This window comes from Nerophis lumbriciformis, linkage group LG22 (assembly GCF_033978685.3).
Source record: "Nerophis lumbriciformis linkage group LG22, RoL_Nlum_v2.1, whole genome shotgun sequence".
Classification (NCBI taxonomy): Eukaryota; Metazoa; Chordata; class Actinopteri; order Syngnathiformes; family Syngnathidae; genus Nerophis; species Nerophis lumbriciformis.
Window position 1 is genome coordinate 18411178 of NC_084569.2, and position 19360 is coordinate 18430537.

Consider the following 19360-nt stretch of genomic DNA (forward strand, 5'->3'; position numbering starts at 1 on the left):
TTTAAAGCAATGCAGTGTCTTTTACTATGTTGAGTTTGCGTGTTTTTAAAATGACAAGCATGAGTTCAGCACAAAGTACTATCTCAATGAAATCGCCACAAAAAACTGTTTTGACTGTTTTTGCATTGATGTCATAAACCAAACATGTAATTATGAATCTTAGTTACGCTTAAATTAGCTACTTGGCATGTGGTTAATTCCCAAATATGAAATGAAACGGGCTATTATCTTCCTTGCCAGTAAAGTCATCTTCTAAAATGTTTTTCAGATGTCATACACCATTTGAGTAACAGTAAAACTGTCAAACTAGGACATGTTTGACGCGGGTGACTTAATAGCTCGTAGAAGGATTTTATTGGAGTGGAAATCACAACATGCCCCCAAGGCCTCCCTGTGGCTTAAGGACCTCATGTTTTTCTTAGATTTAGAGAAAATTAAATATAATCTGAGGGGTACACCTAAACAATGTGACTTTACCTGGGGCTGCATAATTACATAGCTAAATTAAAGACACTATAGGATAAATGTGACTCACTGTTGACAATGAACCTTTCCACTTACCTCAACTCTTTGTGTTTTTGTTTTTATTCAGTGACACTTCTCTGTATGTTTGATTTTTATTTATTTATTTTTTCTCCTTTTAGTCAATGTGATTCTCTGCTTGTGGTGAAGAGGAAGGCAGTACATTGCTACCCAATGTGACTGAAATGTATTTTTTTTAATTTATTTTTTTTATTACATTTTTTTTCTGGGAAGGAACAAAAAAAAAATGTCCGTCTTTGCAGTACCTATATTATGATTTCCCAATCAAATGAATAAATATTATTAAAAAAAAAAAAGGGTGACTTGTCAGCCACAACACCTTGTTCTGCAGGAAAGAACCTAGGATAATTAAATTTTTGTCATTTTAATTTGTATGGCATTAACTCATGTTCTCAAGGCACTTTTCATGTTCCTCCAAGGTTTCTCATTGTCATCCCATTGGGTTGACTTTTTTCTTGCCCCGATGTGGGATCTGAGCTGAGGATGTCGTTGTGGCTTGTGCAGCCCTTTGAGACACTCGTGATTTAGGGCTATATAAGTAAACTTTGATTGATTGATTGATGAATATATTCAATATGCCTCACATTATTTTGATGCAAACTGACTGACAAAACTATATTGTACTTTGTGTATTCAAAACAAATGTCGAGTTTTGACATGACAATCTTAATCGAGCGGTTCCTTTTTTGATAAAACACAACTTAAAAAGTTTGTGGTAATAAATCCGACCTTGTTTTTCAACTTTATTTTTTATTACATTTGGTGTCATGCACACTTTTGCCTTTCAAAATATGGAACAATTCCTTGGAAAATGGGAAGAAATGAGGGATTTTAATTTTCATCACAGGTTGCTGTATATATAGAAAATCCCTAGATGGGATTTATTGCCAGATCTTGAGAAACCGTTCCTTTTTTTTAAGAGCCATTCAAAAGACTATTGTTTTTTGTCCTAGTTACAGCAGTTACAGGAAACGGATTAGAATAATTCAGATTTATACCAATTTGTGTTCTATTTGAGGGATATTGATTCTCATTTTTTGTTGTTGCTTGTTTTCATTGGAAGCATTCTATAAGGCAAGGGTGGGCAAACTACGCCCCGCGGGCCACATCCAGCCCGGTGGTCCCTTTTAACGCGGCCCGCCAAATGTTAAAACAGAATTGAGCAAATATTTGTTTTTCCCCAACAAAACTAATACTAGACTTAGGGCAGGGGTCGGCAACCCAAAATGTTGAAAGAGCCATATTGGACCAAAAATACAAAAACAAATCTGTCTGGAGCCTCAAAAAATTAAAAGCCATATTATTAAAAGCATGTTAGCATCGATTAGCTTGCAGTGACCAAATATGCCTGATTAGCACTCCACACAAGTCAATAACATCAACAAAACTCACCTTTGTGCATTCATGCACAACGTTAAAACTTTGGTGGACAAAATGAGACAGAAAAAGAAGTGGCATAAAACATGTCTTAGAAAGTCGGAGAAAGTTATACATGTAAAAAAACTAGGGTGAGTTCAAGGACCGCCAAAACTAGTACGACAAAACGGCGCTCGCCAAATACTCGAATCAGTGAAGCATGTTTAATATAAACAATGTGATTTATAACAATTAGGGAGGCTTGTGTCATGTTTGTCCTCCTACAGAGACCATATTAACACAAAAAATATGTTTTTTTCCCCTCATCTTTTTCCATTTTTCATACATTTTTGAAAAAGCTCCAGAGAGCCACTAGGGCGGCGCTCAAGAGCCGCATGTTGCCGACCCCCGACAAGTTGGCGACTTAGGGGGATCAACAACACTGCTCCCGCTGAAAGAGAATGTAAGTGTTAACCATGCAAATGGTATTAAATGGTTATTTGATGTTCTGATATATTAGAAAATAGATGTATTATGATTCAAATAGACCATGTTTCAGAAGCCTACTCTTAGTTCCAAGAGATATGATATGCTTTAAAATGCATCATGTGCTCGCCCGGCCCAAAAGCCAATGTGGCCCCTGAGCCAAAAAGTTTGCCCACCACTGCCATAAGGTGTTACTTTTTTCTATGCTTTTTCAATAAAATTACAATAAAAAAATCAAGATTCAAGATTCAAGATTGTTTATTGTCATATGCACAGTTAAACAGACAGTTTGCCGTACAATGAAAATCTTACTTTGCTAGTCCACCTCTCAACAAGTCACACGGTACCTAGCTAAAAATAAAAAATAAAAATAAAAATAAAAATAAAAATAAAAATAAAAATAAAAATAAAAATAAAAATAAAAATAAAAATTAAATTTAAAATTAAAAATTAAAAATTAAAAATTAAAAATATTTCCTTACCGAAAAAATGTATACAAATACACAATCTACGGATCATTTCAGTGCAAAACAATATTACTGTAAAAGGTTCTACACAAGAGCATTTTAACAATACAGAAAATAAACAGCCGACAAATACAAATTAGGACTCTATAGGAAACTTGCATTAACACTATTTTAACTCTAAATGTAAAATACATCCAAGTGTTATAATATTTCTTTGAACCTTTATTTTTATTTTTTTTTACCCTTTTGTTGTTGTTGTGGCTCTCGTCCAGTTAGTTGGATGGATATGAAGGGAGAGTGGGTCAATTACTTATAAAAATGGCTCACAACATCATATCAGTTCTGGTCCACTTAAAAAAAACATTCAAAAAACTTGACTCGTTCAAACGTTACATATACCTATGAAGTCATTATTTCCTGAGATATCCACTCTGACCCACACATAATGCACTAACTCTGCTAAACCTACATGTATTGTGTGGTTTAGAACATATAAATCAAACACAAACCTGCATAAAACTTCTGAGTGAGGACCCTCGTAATATTAAATACATGGAAATAAAAATGGGGCTGTGAATTAAGACACGAAGGGAAAGAAGGACACAACATGGAAAAGGTTGATGGGGATTGGTGCTGCATTGGAAAAAAATTGCTTTCTTTTTTTAAATTCCAATGAAAAAATACCAGCGATGCTTTTGTTTTGGTAGACTAATAACAGTCTGTTGTTTTTTGTGTTCCTATACCGAGTGTCCATGTCCTTGCTCTGCACTGTGGGGCAGTGGAGCCTTCTACCCCAAGTTGCCATGATTGAGAATTTAATGTCTGCCTAGCAACAAGAAACTGGACAAACACCACAAAAAAAACGTGTTTTTCTTGTTAGTTAACACAAACTCTGCTTGCTTTTTTAAACGTATGCATTGTGCGGTTTAGAACATATACATCAAACACAAAGAGAAATAGTTTTTCTTATTCATCCAGTAAATAGTTGCTGGGTGCACACACATTTTTTTTTTTAAGTACAAAAAGTCTCAGACAGGTGTGTGCAAAGGTGAAATCAACCATCCAATTGTGAGAGTGATGGAGAGTGTGGGAGGAGCCTGCAGCAATAAAAGGCTGCTCATCCACCCTTTTCAAGAAAGTAGACCCCAGACTCACCTGTGCATTACTTCTCTCAAATCGTCTCTTCTTAGCTGCATTTTCTTCCATGATGAGTTGGATGAAGTGTTGTGTGTTCCCCCTGGTGCTGCTGTGCATGTGGCAGCTGCAAGAAGGAGCACACGCCTGCACATGTCCTTATGACCATCCACAGACACAGTTTTGCCAGTCAGATGTTGGTAGTGATGGGTTGATGAGGCGTCATGAAGCGTTTCGACACATTGCAAAACTGTATTGATACTGTGTCGATATTGTGTCACTAAATACTGACATCTGCTGGACATTAAAAATCCCTACAGGCAACCTATGGACCGACTCAACTGACACTGATTTTATGACCTAGTACAGTGGTTCTCAAATGGGGGTAAGCGTACCCCTGGGGGTACTTGGAGGTATGCCAAGGGGTACGTGAGATTTTTAAAAAATATTCTAAAAAATAGCAACAATTCAAAAATCCTTTATAAATATATTTATTGAATAATACTTCAACAAAATATGAATGTAAGTTCATAAACTGAAGCACAAGCTCAGGTTTGTCACTAAAATGTCTGTCAAAAAGAACTGTGAAAAGAAATGCAACAATGCAATATTCAGTGTTGACAGCTAGATTTTTTGTGGACATGTTCCATAAATATTGATGTTAAAGATTTTTTTTTTTGTGAAGAAATGTTTAGAATTAAGTTCATGAATCCAGATGGATCTCTAATACAATCCCCAAAGAGGGCACTTTAAGTTGATGATTACTTCTATGTGTAGAAATCTTTATTTATAATTGAATCACTTGTTTATTTTTCAACAAGTTTTTACGGTAGTTATTTTTATATCTTTTTTTACAAATAGTTCAAGAAAGACCACTACAAATGAGCAATATTTTGCACTGTTATACAATTTAATAAATCAGAAACTGAAGACATAGTGCTGTATTTTTTTTTTCAACCAAAAATGCTTTGCTCTGATTAGGGGGTACTTGAATTAAAAAAAATTCACAGGGGGTACATTGCTGAAAAAAGGTTGAGAACCACTGACCTAGTATATACAATAATATAAACCAAGTCATTGTATTTCATTTAGGATTATTTCATGACTTCATTTAAATAAAAATATATTTTTTGTCTTTTTTAGATACAGTCAATAAACAATGTGAACATGTATCATAACATGGAAATCTAAGAGAACGTGTTGTGAATGAGGATGCTTGTGGACCTGGAAATTATTATTATTTTTTTTTTTTTACACATTTTTATTAAAAAAAAATAACAGTTTTTCCAACGTATTCAATTTTAGACGCTTTCTCTTCTTAGTTATTATTTCTCCGGCTGTAGAAAAGACCCGCTCACAGGGCACAGAGTCAGCGTCAGTGCGACACAGTTCGCGTATCGGTCACGTGACCAAAACAGCTCATGATCGGTCACGTGACTTTCTAAAAGCGGTACGCGCACCGACACAGGGTTTCGCTCTATGAGCTCGACGCATGCGCCGATGCATCGGTGTTGCCGGACCCATCACTAGATGTTGGTAAGTTCAACATTAAAATGTTTTGGGTTGTACATAATGTTTGCCTCCATGGATTGTCCGTGTATGTTGACAAGGAACGCTTCTAAATGTGGTCGAAATGCGACAAAAAACAGAATCGTCCCGTATTGAGCTGCCAAGGTTTATTTAGTACACTGCAAAAAGTCAGTGTTTAAAAACAAGAAAAAATAATGCAAAAATAAGGGGTATTTTATTTGAAGTAAGCAAAATTATCTGCCAATAGAACAAGAATATTTGGCTTGTCAAGACTTTCCAAAACAAGTAAAATTAGCTAACCTCAATGAACCCAAAAATACCTTTTTTTTTAAAGTAAGTATATTCTCACTAATAAGTGCACTTTTCTTGGTAGAAAAAAAAAGAGACCTTTTTTGCTCAATATGTTGAAAAATATTCTTAAGTAAAGTAAATGCTAGTGCCATTATCTTGACACAATGATATGCACTCGCATTACATTTCTTGAAACCAGCAAACTTATACTAAACTAGTTTATTGTTGTTAATGGAAAGGCAACCGCTTGTTACTCTCGAGGTCTCCTAGCCGCTCAGACAAATCATATGGTCTAAAAATGCATTTTTCCATCGATAACATGACATCATCGCGCCAAGTGCGTGCTTTCAGTCAATTAGTGCGCATATATACAGCCCGGCCCCCGGCCAAAATGTTTTTAATTGTAATTTTGAGGAATTTATCTGAATGTGCATGAACTATTTCTGTTCAATTGTTAGAAATGTCATTTTAAATGTTTAAATATTAACTGTCAGTTTACTGTACTGTGCCAACTGTACTACTATGAGTACGTATTTTCTATTGTTTCATTGAAAATAAAACAGCAAAGTCCATTTGGCTGTCATTAGTTTAATTATGAGACACAATTGTGTCAAAATCATGATTTTTGTTTTTCATGCTTGAAATAAGAAATTATTACTTTAAAAAAGTAGATTTATACTTGTGAGTGTTGATGACACAGCTTTGCAACAGTTGATATTCTAGTTTCAAGCATGTTTTACTCAATATAGGTCATCAAATCTCAGCTACAAGCTGTAATATCTTACTGATCATTTAGGACCAAAACCCTTAAAACAAGTAAAACACTCTAACATGAAATCTGCTTAGTGAGAATGATCTTATCAGACAGAAAATAAGCAAACATCACCCTTATTTGAGATTTTTAGTCCTACTTAGATTTCAGTTTTTGCAGTGTATTCATGTTCCGGGTTTGGTGTGTCCTGTAGAGGAAAAAAGGTCAATCGTGACGTCACTCGCCAGTTTTGACAGAGCAGTTTTGCAACAATAACCAACATCATTTACTTTTATTACTTATGGAGCATATTGTGAATAAATTGAGAATGGCAATTGAACACAAGTTTTAGCAACTGCTATGTAAAGGAACAGGGGTAGGATTAAATAAGCTCTGCTTCTTCCTACTCCTTTTTCGAACATGTTGAATAGAGAAACTGGAAACTGATGTATCATGTTGTATGCGTGCATGTTCCAAATAAACTTAAACACACACTGAGCAGGTGTGTTGTCAGTGCATTAGATAATTAAAGTGTGTAAAACTACAAGTTGTGGTTTATGGTTGCAAAAGGCAACCTGGCTCAAACCAGACGAATTTTTTGCGCTAAATGAGGCATCTCCTCCTAACTATACGAATGCGCATATTGCCCGTCCCCTTAAAAGGGGTGGGGGGGTCGCATTAATATACAATGAAAACTTTAACCTTACCCCTAACCTAAATAATAAATACAAATCGTTTGAGGTGCTTACTATGAGATCTGTCGCACCGCTGCCTCTCGATATGGCTGTTATCTACCGCCCCCCAGGGCCCTACTCGGACTTTATTAATGAATTCTCAGAGTTCGTTGCTGATCTAGTGACGCACGCAGACAATATAATCATAATGGGGGACTTTAATATCCATATGAATACCCCATCGGACCCTCAGTGCGTGGCGCTCCAGACTATAATTGATAGCTGTGGTCTTACACAAATAATAAATGAACCTACGCATCGCAACGGCAATACGATAGATCTAGTGCTGGTCAGGGGTGTCACCACCTCCAAAGTTATGGTACTCCCGTATACTAAAGTAATGTCCGATCATTACCTTATAAAATTCGAAGTTCTGACTCATTGTCAACAAACTAATAATAATAATAACTGCTATAGCAGCCGCAACATTAATGCCGCCACAACGGTGACTCTTGCTGACCTACTGCCTTCGGTAATGGCACCATTCCCAAATTATGTCGGCTCTATTGATAACCTCACTAACAACTTTGACAATGCCCTGCGCAAAACCATTGATAGTATAGCACCGCTAAAACAAAAAAGGGCCCCTAAAAGGCGCACCCCATGGTTTACAGAGGAAACCAGAGCTCATAAATTATCATGTAGAAAGTTGGAACGCAAATGGCGCGCGACCAAGCTTGAGGTTTTCCATCAAGCATGGAGTGATAGTTTAATATCGTATAAACGCATGCTTACCTTAGCTAAAGCTAAATATTACTCAAATCTCATCCGCCTCAACAAAAACGACCCTAAATTTTTGTTTAGTACAGTAGCATCGCTAACCCAACAAGGGACTCCTCCCAATAGCTCCACCCACTCGACAGATGACTTTATGAATTTCTTTAATAAGAAAATTGAACTCATTAAAAAGGAGATTAAAGACAACGCATCCCAGCTACAACTGGGTTCTATGAACACAGATACAACTGTATCTACGACGGATACTGCAATACAAAATAGTCTCTCTCTTTTTGATGAAATAACATTAGAGGAACTATTACAGCGTGTACGTGGGATAAAACAAACAACATGTTTACTTGACCCACTTCCTGGGAAACTTATCAAGGAGCTTTTTGTATTATTAGGTCCATCAGTGCTAAATATTATAAACTTATCACTTTCCTCTGGCACTGTTCCCCTAGCATTCAAGAAAGCGGTTATTCATCCTCTGCTCAAAAGACCTAACCTTGATCCTGACCTCATGGTAAACTACCGACCGGTGTCCCACCTTCCCTTTATTTCGAAAATCCTCGAAAAAATTGTCGCACAGCAGCTAAATGAACACTTAGTGTCTAACAATCTCTGTGAACCTTTTCAATCCGGTTTCAGGGCAAATCACTCTACGGAGACAGCCCTCGCAAAAATGACTAATGATCTACTGCTGACGATGGATTCTGATGCGTCATCTATGTTGCTGCTTCTTGATCTTAGCGCTGCTTTCGATACCGTCGATCATAATATTTTATTAGAGCGTATCAAAACACGTATTGGTATGTCAGACTTAGCCTTGTCGTGGTTTAACTCTTATCTTACTGACAGGATGCAATGCGTCTCCCATAATAATGTGACCTCTGACTATGTTAAGGTAACGTGCGGAGTTCCTCAGGGTTCGGTTCTTGGCCCTGCACTCTTTAGTATTTACATGCTGCCGCTAGGCGACATCATACGCAAATACGGTGTTAGCTTTCATTGCTATGCTGATGACACCCAACTCTACATGCCCCTAAGGCTGACCAACACGCCGGATTGTAGTCAGCTGGAGGCGTGTCTTAATGAAATTAAACATTGGATGTCCGCTAACTTCTTGCAACTCAACGCCAAGAAAACGGAAATGCTGATTATCGGTCCTGCTAAACACCGACATTTATTTAATAATACCACCTTAACATTTGACAACCAAACAATTACACAAGGCGAATCAGTAAAGAATCTGGGTATTATCTTCGACCCAACTCTCTCGTTTGAATCACACATTAAGAGTGTTACTAAAACGGCCTTCTTTCATCTCCGTAATATCGCTAAAATTCGTTCTATTTTATCCACTAGCGACGCTGAGATCATTATTCATGCGTTCGTTACGTCTCGTCTCGACTACTGTAACGTATTATTTTCGGGTCTCCCTATGTCTAGCATTAAAAAATTACAGTTGGTACAAAATGCGGCTGCTAGACTTTTGACAAGAACAAGAAAGTTTGATCATATTACGCCTATACTGGCTCACCTGCACTGGCTTCCTGTGCACTTAAGAAGTGACTTTAAGGTTTTACTACTTACGTATAAAATACTACACGGTCTAGCTCCGTCCTATCTTGTCGATTGTATTGTACCATATGTCCCGGCAAGAAATCTGCGTTCAAAGAACTCCGGCTTATTAGTGATTCCCAGAGCCCAAAAAAAAGTCTGCGGGCTATAGAGCGTTTTCTATTCGGGCTCCAGTACTATGGAATGCCCTCCCGGTAACAATTAGAGATGCTACCTCAGTAGAAGCATTTAAGTCCCATCTTAAAACTCATTTGTATACTCTAGCCTTTAAATAGCCCCCCTGTTGGACCAGTTGATCTGCCGTTTCTTTTCTTTTCTCCTCTGCTCCCCTTTTCCTTGAGGGGGGGGGGGCACAGGTCCGGTGGCCATGGATGAAGTGCTGGCTGTCCAGAGTCGGGACCCGGGGTGGACCGCTCGCCTGTGCATCGGCTGGGAACATCTCTACGCTGCTGACCCGTCTCCGCTCGGGATGGTGTCCTGCTGGCCCCACTATGGACTGGACTCTTACTATTATGTTGGATCCACTATGGACTGGACTCTCACAATATTATGTCAGACCCACTCGACATCCATTGCTTTCGGTCTCCCCTAGAGGGGGGGGGGTTACCCACATATGCGGTCCTCTCCAAGGTTTCTCATAGTCATTCACATCGACGTCCCACTGGGGTGAGTTTTTCCTTGCCCGTATGTGGGCTTTGTACCGAGGATGTCGTTGTGGCTTGTGCAGCCCTTTGAGACACTTGTGATTTAGGGCTATATAAATAAAGATTGATTGATTGATTGAATTATAGGAGTGTGTTTTGTTTAGTCACTCAGTGCAGTTGGTTCTGCAGGTGGAGTGCGTGCCGTCTTTCACGGGTCCACTTTGCACCCTTTTGATGAGCATGTAACCATTTGTGTGCTCGTACAACACTTAAAACCTTTTAGCATATCTATGTGGAATTAAATTATGGAATGTGTCAAAGCACCAATATGATTCAGTTTAAGAGACTGTTCAATCTACAAGTGTTCACAAAGTACACAGAACAAGAATTGTTTACTTTTTTTATTGAGACAAAAATTTATTTGTTTAGTTACAATGGTATATTTATTATTCACTGTTATGTTACAGAGAACAAGAACATTGGATAACAATGCTATGGTATAAAAAGGGGTAGGATTAAATAAGCTCTGCTTCTTCCTACTCCTTTTTGGACGTGCTGTAATGAAACTGGAGTAGTGTGATGCATTACATTGTATCGTATGAATGTTTGAAATAAACTGGAACTGAAAGATCTGTGGCTTCAACTATTAGTGGCGTGCGATGGCTTCATTTAATGAGAAATTAACACGATATAGCATAAAGACAATAGCCACAGAGTGGAGAGTTCCTTCAGCACCTATTAACCTTCTGTTTAGTAATTTAGCACATTTAGTTTGCCATGTATTTATATGAATCCAAAACCTGTGCATCTAATTAAATTCTGGTTGGAGTGGAATGGTTAAAAAAAAGTTGATTGTGAGTAATCCACAAAGGTTGAATGGAAGCAATTGTGAAACATCTTAAGAGTTCAGTTGCCTCCACTCAACCTTTGTGGATAGTAGAAGACTCCTTTCACACAGAGGCTCAAACAATTTAGGTCGACCAGCCCTGCAAGGTGTCCCTTCTTTTTTGTAGAATTACACTTCCTTTATTGTCATTCAAATTTGAACTTTACAGTACAGATACAAATTACATTTCATTGCATTAGCTTGTTGTTTTGCAGGATAAAAGGGCAACAAAGGTGCAGATATAAATGGATTTACTGTACAGATAAAAAGTTGCACTTTTGTATATGCATCCACGTTTGAATTTAGACTTCCTTTTATTGTCATTCAAATTCAGTTTACGGATGTTATACTGTTTTATAGTCCAGCATAATGATTATTTTCAGGGAGTTGGCAACCGTAACAATATGAATTAAACAATGAAATGTATTTTTCCAACAATTTCCTACTGTATCTACTTTGTGCCAAAAAGTCTGGCAAAACCATCTTTTAAAGATTTTTTTTTTTTTTTTTTTTCAGAAGTTACAACTCCTAACCATATTTTCACAAATATGCTGTCATTAAAAACTTGGTGTTTTTAATGACAATTTTATAGAGAAAATGTATAATGGTTCGACAAGTAACACATGCACTCAATTTGAGTTTTACATACCAGCCAAGATATTTTTGCCTGCTTTACTGTTTTTTTTTAATCAAGTTTAGTAGAGGAATGTAGCCTGACTACATTTTGACATTTCTGGTTGACTTCCTGTCTAACCGGGCACATTTCTTCAATAAGACTAAATCAAAATAACAGCACTGTTTTGACCTTAGATTTAGACTTCCTTTTATCGTCATTCAAATTTGAACTTTACAGTACAGATAAGAACACAATTTCGTTGCATTAGCTCGTTGTAGTGCAGGATAAAAGAGCAATAAGGTGCAGATATAATTTGCTTTTTTTGCATATGCATCCAAGTTTATGGATGGATGTTATATTGTCTTTATATTCCAGCGAGTTAATCCGTTTTTGGGGGGAATTGAGGGGATTATTATGATGCGTTCAAGAGTCTTATGGCCTGAGGGAAGAAGCTGTTACAGAACCTGCAGGTTCTGCTACGGAGGCTGCGGAACCTCTTTCTAGAGTCCAGCAGTGAAAACAGTCCTTGGTGGGGGTGGGAGGAGACTCTACAGATTTTCTGAGCCCTGGTCAGGCAGCGGCTTTTTGCAATTTCCTGGATAGGAGGAAGGGGAGTCCTGATCTTTTCCGTCGTCCTCACCACTCTCTGCAAAGACTTCCAGTCTGACCTATAATATAGCTTTCTATTTCTTCATCTCTTTAGATAAATTAAACTCAATTTGAGTTCTCACATGACTGTTTAGCAGATGTCTTTTATTGGTGTTTGCTTAAATTCTAGTCAAAGATTGACTGGCATTTTCTTTCTAGCCATCAAGGCAAAGGTGGTTTCAAAGGCGATGGCCGGAGAATTGAAGTACGACATCACGTATGACATCAAACTGACCAAGGTTATTAATTATAGTCAATTATGTCAATGATTGCATGCAAATTCTAATTTATATACATTTTTCCAGATATTGAAAGGTCCTATCAGGCACTATGATACCATCTGCACTGCATCCTCCTCCTGCAGCATGTGGTGTGACTCTGAACAAAGGTGTAGAATATTTCATCACAGGTAAAACAAAAAACATCCTTGGGTTTTATGATTTGAAATATTTCTTCCTGCAAGAGTATAAAATAAACAGTTCAGCTTGTTTGACTAAAGTTTCTCAATTGCAGGCCAACTGAAGCCTGACGGGTCGCTGCGTGTTTCATCCTGTAATTATGTTGTACCCTGGAAGAGCAGCCATGATATCCTGGTAGAACACTTTATGATGGGCTGTGATTGCAAGGTAAGCAGACCTAATTTATGGTAAATGTTATGTAAATCCTAACCTTTGCTGTATTATCCAGATCACTCGCTGCTCCTCTGTGCCGTGCGGGATCGGCAGCCCAACTGAGTGCTTGTGGACAAATACAATTGACGAGCAGGACAAACAATCTGCTTGCATCAAGAAAAGTGATGGTTCTTGTTCCTGGTACAGGGAGGAACTTAATGGACATTAAAGACCCTAAACTCCCAAGCAGAAAATGTCAGATACAAATAAATCTTTTTAAAGAAATGAAGTGTATTTTACTGTTGAGGGTTTTTAAAATGGCAATTGGTTCAGCCATTGGTGGTGTCAGGTCTATTTTACGGAGGCTTAAGCCTCAAACTTTTCAGTTTTACTAAATGCAGGAATATGAATTAGAATATAACCTGTTGTTTTTCACTATTACTCATTTGAAGACAAGTACTTAATATCTGTTCCATCAGCAACACCCGCATTACTGTATGGAAAACCCAGTCCACTTTTTCACTGTTACCATAGCAAGGTCGAGCAGGATATCATTAAGGCTAGTTCAGTGAGTTGAACACTACTGGGTAGGTTATCCAATTCAGCTTTTTTTTTTTTTCTTTTTGTCAAATCTGATTTTGTGTAGGCCACATTACTTAAAAAATGTCCAGATTCCAATGTGAATGCAAACTGACCCGAACACAGACATGGCAGTTTGACGTCACACGTCCTGCAGTGTTTACTGAAGTAAACATGCTTAATTCTAGTCTCAGTACTGGCACATTTGTGGCTATTTCAAGGATTCTGTGCAATCAAAGGCCTTGTTTACATTGCAAATCAGATTATTTTACCCTCAAGTGATTTTTTTTTTTTTGCTAGTCTAAATTCTTCAAAGTGAACAAATCTGATCTTTTGGCATCAGTCAGGCCACATCAGGAGGTAGTCCTGAATCTGATTATCTGATCTTTTCAAATGTGACTTAAATCAAAACTCAATATGACCTGAATTACTTTTTTTTTTTTTTTTTCCCCATCAGTTTAGGGCGAGCTACGTCACTCGTGCGCCGGAAAGAAGCAGTCGCCAGCGAAAATGTATATTTCATCACTTGTGGTTTCGGTTTTTATTTAAGACGACCAAAATTTTGATGCATCACTTGTCAATAGTGCGCAAATAGGCTATAAGTAATGTTAATTCTGAAGAAATAGCATTTCTGTGGCGCATTTACCTACATGTGAGTTGAAAAATAAAGTTCACATAGATCCACTCTAACAACCATAAAACGATCACAACCCTGCCAAATATATTACACTATATACAGCCATTCATACATCATATTTAATTTTCACATAAAACATTTTAAGGTGTTGCTGCTTTTATTTTATTTTGTAGTAGCTACTTGTCAACTTTGTTTTCACTATTGAAGTGTGCATGTAAAGTGACATGGAGGTCACATTAGGGCTGTGCACGTTTACACTGGAGTCAGGTCAAAATCACATTTTACTTGCAGTGTAAACAGTCAGCTAGAAAAAAGTCCAATTCGGGCCACTTTGTCCTGCAGTGTAAATGTCAAAGTCAACAGTTTTTGAGACTATAAAAATGGGACCCATTACCTCCCTGCTTGGCACTCTGCATCAAGGGTTGGAATTGGGGGTTAAATCACCAATAATGATTCCCGGGCGCAGTCACCGCTGCTGCTCACTGCTCCCCTCACCTTCCAGGGGTTGATCAAGGGTGCTGGGTCAAATGCAGAGACACCTAGTGTGTGTGTGACAATCATGGGTACTTTAACTTAACTTTAACTACAGAGAAGATTATGAAAGACGTCTCTCACAGTTGTGGGGACACTTGCCTCAATGTCTGCTCTGAAGAGCGAGTTGTGGAACATTGACGTGAATCCTTATTAAATCTTCGCCTGTTTCTGCTCATTCGTCAACTATTTTGCATCGGTCTATTTTGGTGAGCTTATGATGAGCGTCATTATTTGCCATTATGCGACCGGCGTGCACCATAACTCTATCTGATTGATTTATAATATAAAACTGATAGTCTTTCATATTGCTGACAGAAAAATAACTTCCATACCGTATGATAAGCAAATCCCACTACTACAGCTTTGCAGCATAGGTGTGCTACTTAAACTTAATTGATGTAGTTTAATAGTGGTGTGGCCTAACATAAATCATGATCATTAATTAATAAAAGTTAATTTTATTTTGAATTGAGTTTCCATAAATATATAAAAGTATTCATCATATTCTCTTCATGTCATATTAGGCTCCAGTGCCATAATTGGCCCGCGGGTCGTAATTTGGACACCGATTGTCCAGAATTAACTTTCACCAGTTTAGAAAGGATGCACCAGCAGCAGCAGGTTACATTTAGTATGTCAATATAGCTTCATTAGCTGGTTAGCTCTTTGTGTTAAATGCGCCGCTGAAAATTAGTTTGCCTGCGTTAGTGTTTATAATAACAATATCGCTAATATTTAGTTAATATACAGTTCACTAGATGTTAATGGAGTACTGTTGGCGGGTTTTGGATGTTTTTATAGAGGGCTTTGTGGGCGAAATAGTGTTGACACCATTGTTTTTACAATTTAGAATTCATGAAAAAACAAAAACATGTCTTATACATAGGGATTGTGAATGTTAAACAACACATCCCTTTCCAATTTGTGCATACATCCAGTATGACTGATCTGAGTTCTCACCGTGACGGCATCACAACGGAAATTGACGAAGCCTTTTTGAGCAGTAAATTCTAAACGGCCGTTTGATATTGTGGCGTTTTGTGGATGCTTAGACGATATTTTCACATGTTTTGCGGACTGGAAATATCATTGGATATTGTTTTTTAATGGATAAAATTAAACCCATTTCAACATATAAATAGCATTTATTTTTCCATTATACTGGTACTTTATTAAAAAAAAAGAAAGAAAGACAAAGTGCTCTAGTTTTCCGAAGTTATATTTACAGAAAGTGTTTGCTGGGTGCACACACATTTTTCATTAAAAACATCACAGACAGGTGTGTGCAAAGGTGAAATCAATCCTCCACTTGTGCAAGTGTGGGAGGAGCCTGCAGCAATAAAAGGCTGCTCATCCACCCTTGTCCAGAAAGGACACCAGAATAGTTTCCTGCAAAACTTCTTTTTCCAAAATCTTCACTTTATCTACATTTTCTTCCATGATGAGTTGGATGAAGTGTTGTGTGTTCCCCCTGGTGCTGCTGTGCATGTGGCAGCTGTAGTGATGGGTTGATGAGGCGTCATGAAGCGTTTCGACACATTGCAAAACTGTATTGATACTGTGTCGATACTGTGTCACTAAATACTGACATCTGCTGGACATTAAAAATCCCTACAGGCAACCTATGGACCGACTCAACTGACACTGATTTTATGCCCTAGTACAGGGGTCACCAACCTTTTTGAAACCAAAAACTACTTCTTGGGTACTGATTAATGCGAAGGGCTACGAGTTTGATACACACTTAAATAAATAAATATATTGTCATTTGTAAGTTACACGTAAGTGTGATTTAAACAAGAATTGCTAAATAAATAAATTTATATATATAAAAAAATGGGTATTTCTGTCTGTCATACATTTTTTTTTTCCTTTTATGGAAGGTTTTTTGTAGAGAATAAATGATTAAAAAAAAAAACTTAATTGAACGGTTTAAAAGAGGAGAACACACGAAAAAAATTAAAATACAATTTTGAAACATAGTTTATCTTCAATTTCGACTCTTTAAAATTCAAAATTCAACCGACAAAAAGAAGAGAAAAACTAGCTAATTTGAATCTTTTTGAAAAAATTAAAAAATAATTTATGGAACATCATTAGTAATTTTTCCTGATTAAGATACATTTTAGAATTTTGATGACATGTTTTAAATTGGTTAAAATCCAATCTGCACTTTGTTAGAATATTTAACAAATTGGACCAAGCTATATTTCTAACAAAGACAAATCAGTATTTCTTCTAGATTTTCCAGAACAAAAATTTTAAAAGAAATTCAAAATACTTTGAAATAAGATTTAAATTTGATTCTACAGATTTTCTAGATTTGCCAGAATAATTTTTTTGAATTTTAATCATAGTAAGTTTGAAGAAATATTTCACAAATATTCTTCGTCGAAAAAACAGAAGCTAAAATATTTATTATTCTTTACAATAATAATAAAAAAAAAAAACTTGAACATTGATTTAAATTGTCAGGAAAGAAGAGGAAGAAATTTAAAAGGTAAAAAGGTATATTTGTTTAAAAATCCTAAAATCATTTTTAAGGTTGTGTTTTTTCTCTAAAATTGTATTTCTAAAAGTAATAAGAAGCAAAGTAAAAAATAAATGAATTTATTTAAACAAGTGAAGACCCATCCATCCATCCATTTTCTACCGCTTATTCCAAGTGAAGACCAAGTCTTTAAAATATTTTCTTGGATTTTCAAATTCTATTTGAGTTTTGTCTCTTTTAGAATTAAAAATGTCGAGCAAAGTGAGACCAGCTTGCTAGTAAATAAATAAAATTAAAAAAATAGAGGCAGCTCACTGGTAAGTGCTGCTATTTGAGCTATTTTTAGAACAGGCGAGCGGGCAACTCATCTGGTCCTTACGGGCCACCTGGTGCCCGCGGGCACCGCGTTGGTGACCCCTGCTCTAGTATATACAATAATACAAACCAAGTCATTGTATTTCATTTAGGATTATTTCATATCTTCATTTAAATAAAAATATATTTTTATCTTTTTTAGATACAGTCAATAAATAATGTGAACATGTATCATAACATGGAAATCTAAGAGAACGTGTTGTGGATGATTGTGGTCTGGGATTTTTTTTAATTTTATTTTTTTACACATTTTTATAAAAAAAAATAAAAAAAAGTTTTCCGACGTATTACATTTTAGACGATTTCTCTTCTTAGTTATTATTTCTCCGGCTGTAGAAAAGACACGCTCACAGGGCACAGAGGAGGCGTCAGTGCGACACAGTTCGCGTATCGGTCACGTGACCAAAACAGCTCATGATCGGTCACGTGACTTTCTAAAAGCGGTACGCGCACCGACACAGGGTTTTGCTCTATGAGCTCGACGCATGCGCCGATGCATCGGTGTTGCCGGACCCATCACTAGACAGCTGCAAGAAGGAGCACATGCCTGCACTTGTCCTCTCACGCATCCACAGACCGCCTTTTGCCAGTCAGGTGTCGTCGTGTAAGTGAGATCCTGCATTTAAATTTAGGACTGATGCCAGTTGACTCTGCTTGAATTTGAATCACGTTTATGATTTTACCAAACAGATGAAGACTGACTGAGGCTTTTTTCAGTTCTTAGGGAGTTTGTTGTAATTCTAGTCTTTTCTGTCTTTCTAGTCATCAGGGTAAAGGTGGGTTTTTTTTGTTTTGTTTTGTTTTTTCTGAAAAAAAAACAAACAAAAAAAACAAACAAACAAAAAAAAAAAAACGGCGTTGGTAAATTTAACGACGTCAAGTATGACATCCAACACATTGCGGTAATTATGAGGCATTAATACAAATTAATGAGGCTTATGCATGAATAAACATTTTTCATTTGGTTATTTGATTTTCCAGACTTACAGAGGACCTAAGAAGCTCTTTGGTACCATCTACACTGCATCCAACTCTGCAGAATGTGGTGTGAGTCTGACCAGAGGTGTAGAATATTTGATCACAGGTAAGCATTTTATATGCTGGTAGATCTCAAAAGGTTTTATTTTTCCAGCATGAAGATAATTGAAATGAGTTTGAGTCACTTGTTCATCACAACTTTCATCAACTGTAACGCTGTTTTGACTGTGGTTCAAATGTTCGACTTTAGAACTGAAGGGTTTTGGCTCTTCGAGATTCAGAATTTCGTTGCAAAATATGCTAGTGTGAAATGTACATGCTGTAGTTTAAATTAAGGTTATGTAAACATTGATATAAAATGTAACAAAGCCTAGTTAAAGTGGTGGACTTGTGCAGCCCTTTGAGACACTTGTGACTGCCTTCTCTTCGGTGCAATAACCCATTCCACCAACCACCCTGTTTTTGTTTTTGTTTTTTTCATGTATATATTCATTTCACACCATATTCATTGCACTTCTACATTTTTTATATTTTTATATATTTGCACATTGTTTTTCTAGCATGCACACATCGCACTGTATGGAATGGCCTCAATCTCGTTACCTTGCGTAATGACAATAAAGCTGATTCTGATTCTGATTCTGATTAAGGGCTATATAAATAAACTTTGATTTTACCATAGGATGAGGATATCTAAGTGGGGCATATTCTCTGTTCAGCTTTTTCGTCACCCATATTTCCCTTTTTTTTAGGCCAAATGAGATCTGA

The 19360-nt window shown here is 36.9% G+C and overlaps 1 protein-coding gene across 1 annotated transcript; it reads left to right on the forward strand.

The window, feature by feature from the left end:
• The first annotated feature begins 12702 nt into the window (after positions 1-12702).
• Positions 12703-13283, forward strand: LOC133615721 (metalloproteinase inhibitor 2-like). Its single transcript, XM_061974515.2, has 3 exons — positions 12703-12796; positions 12901-13013; positions 13075-13283. Exons 1-3 carry the CDS (start codon positions 12718-12720, stop codon positions 13225-13227), a joined length of 345 nt encoding a protein of 114 aa, XP_061830499.1. The 5' UTR covers positions 12703-12717; the 3' UTR covers positions 13228-13283.
• The last annotated feature ends 6077 nt before the right edge of the window (positions 13284-19360 follow it).

Excerpts from the sequence above, each read along its gene's own strand:
- LOC133615721 (XM_061974515.2), top strand. The coding sequence starts at position 12,718 with ATGATACCATCTGCACTGCATCCTCCTCCTGCAGCATGTGGTGTGACT. Across the intron at positions 12,797-12,900 it reads TGTAGAATATTTCATCACAG|GCCAACTGAAGCCTGACGGG; the intron begins GTAAAACAAAAA and ends TCTCAATTGCAG. Across the intron at positions 13,014-13,074 it reads TGATGGGCTGTGATTGCAAG|ATCACTCGCTGCTCCTCTGT; the intron begins GTAAGCAGACCT and ends TGTATTATCCAG.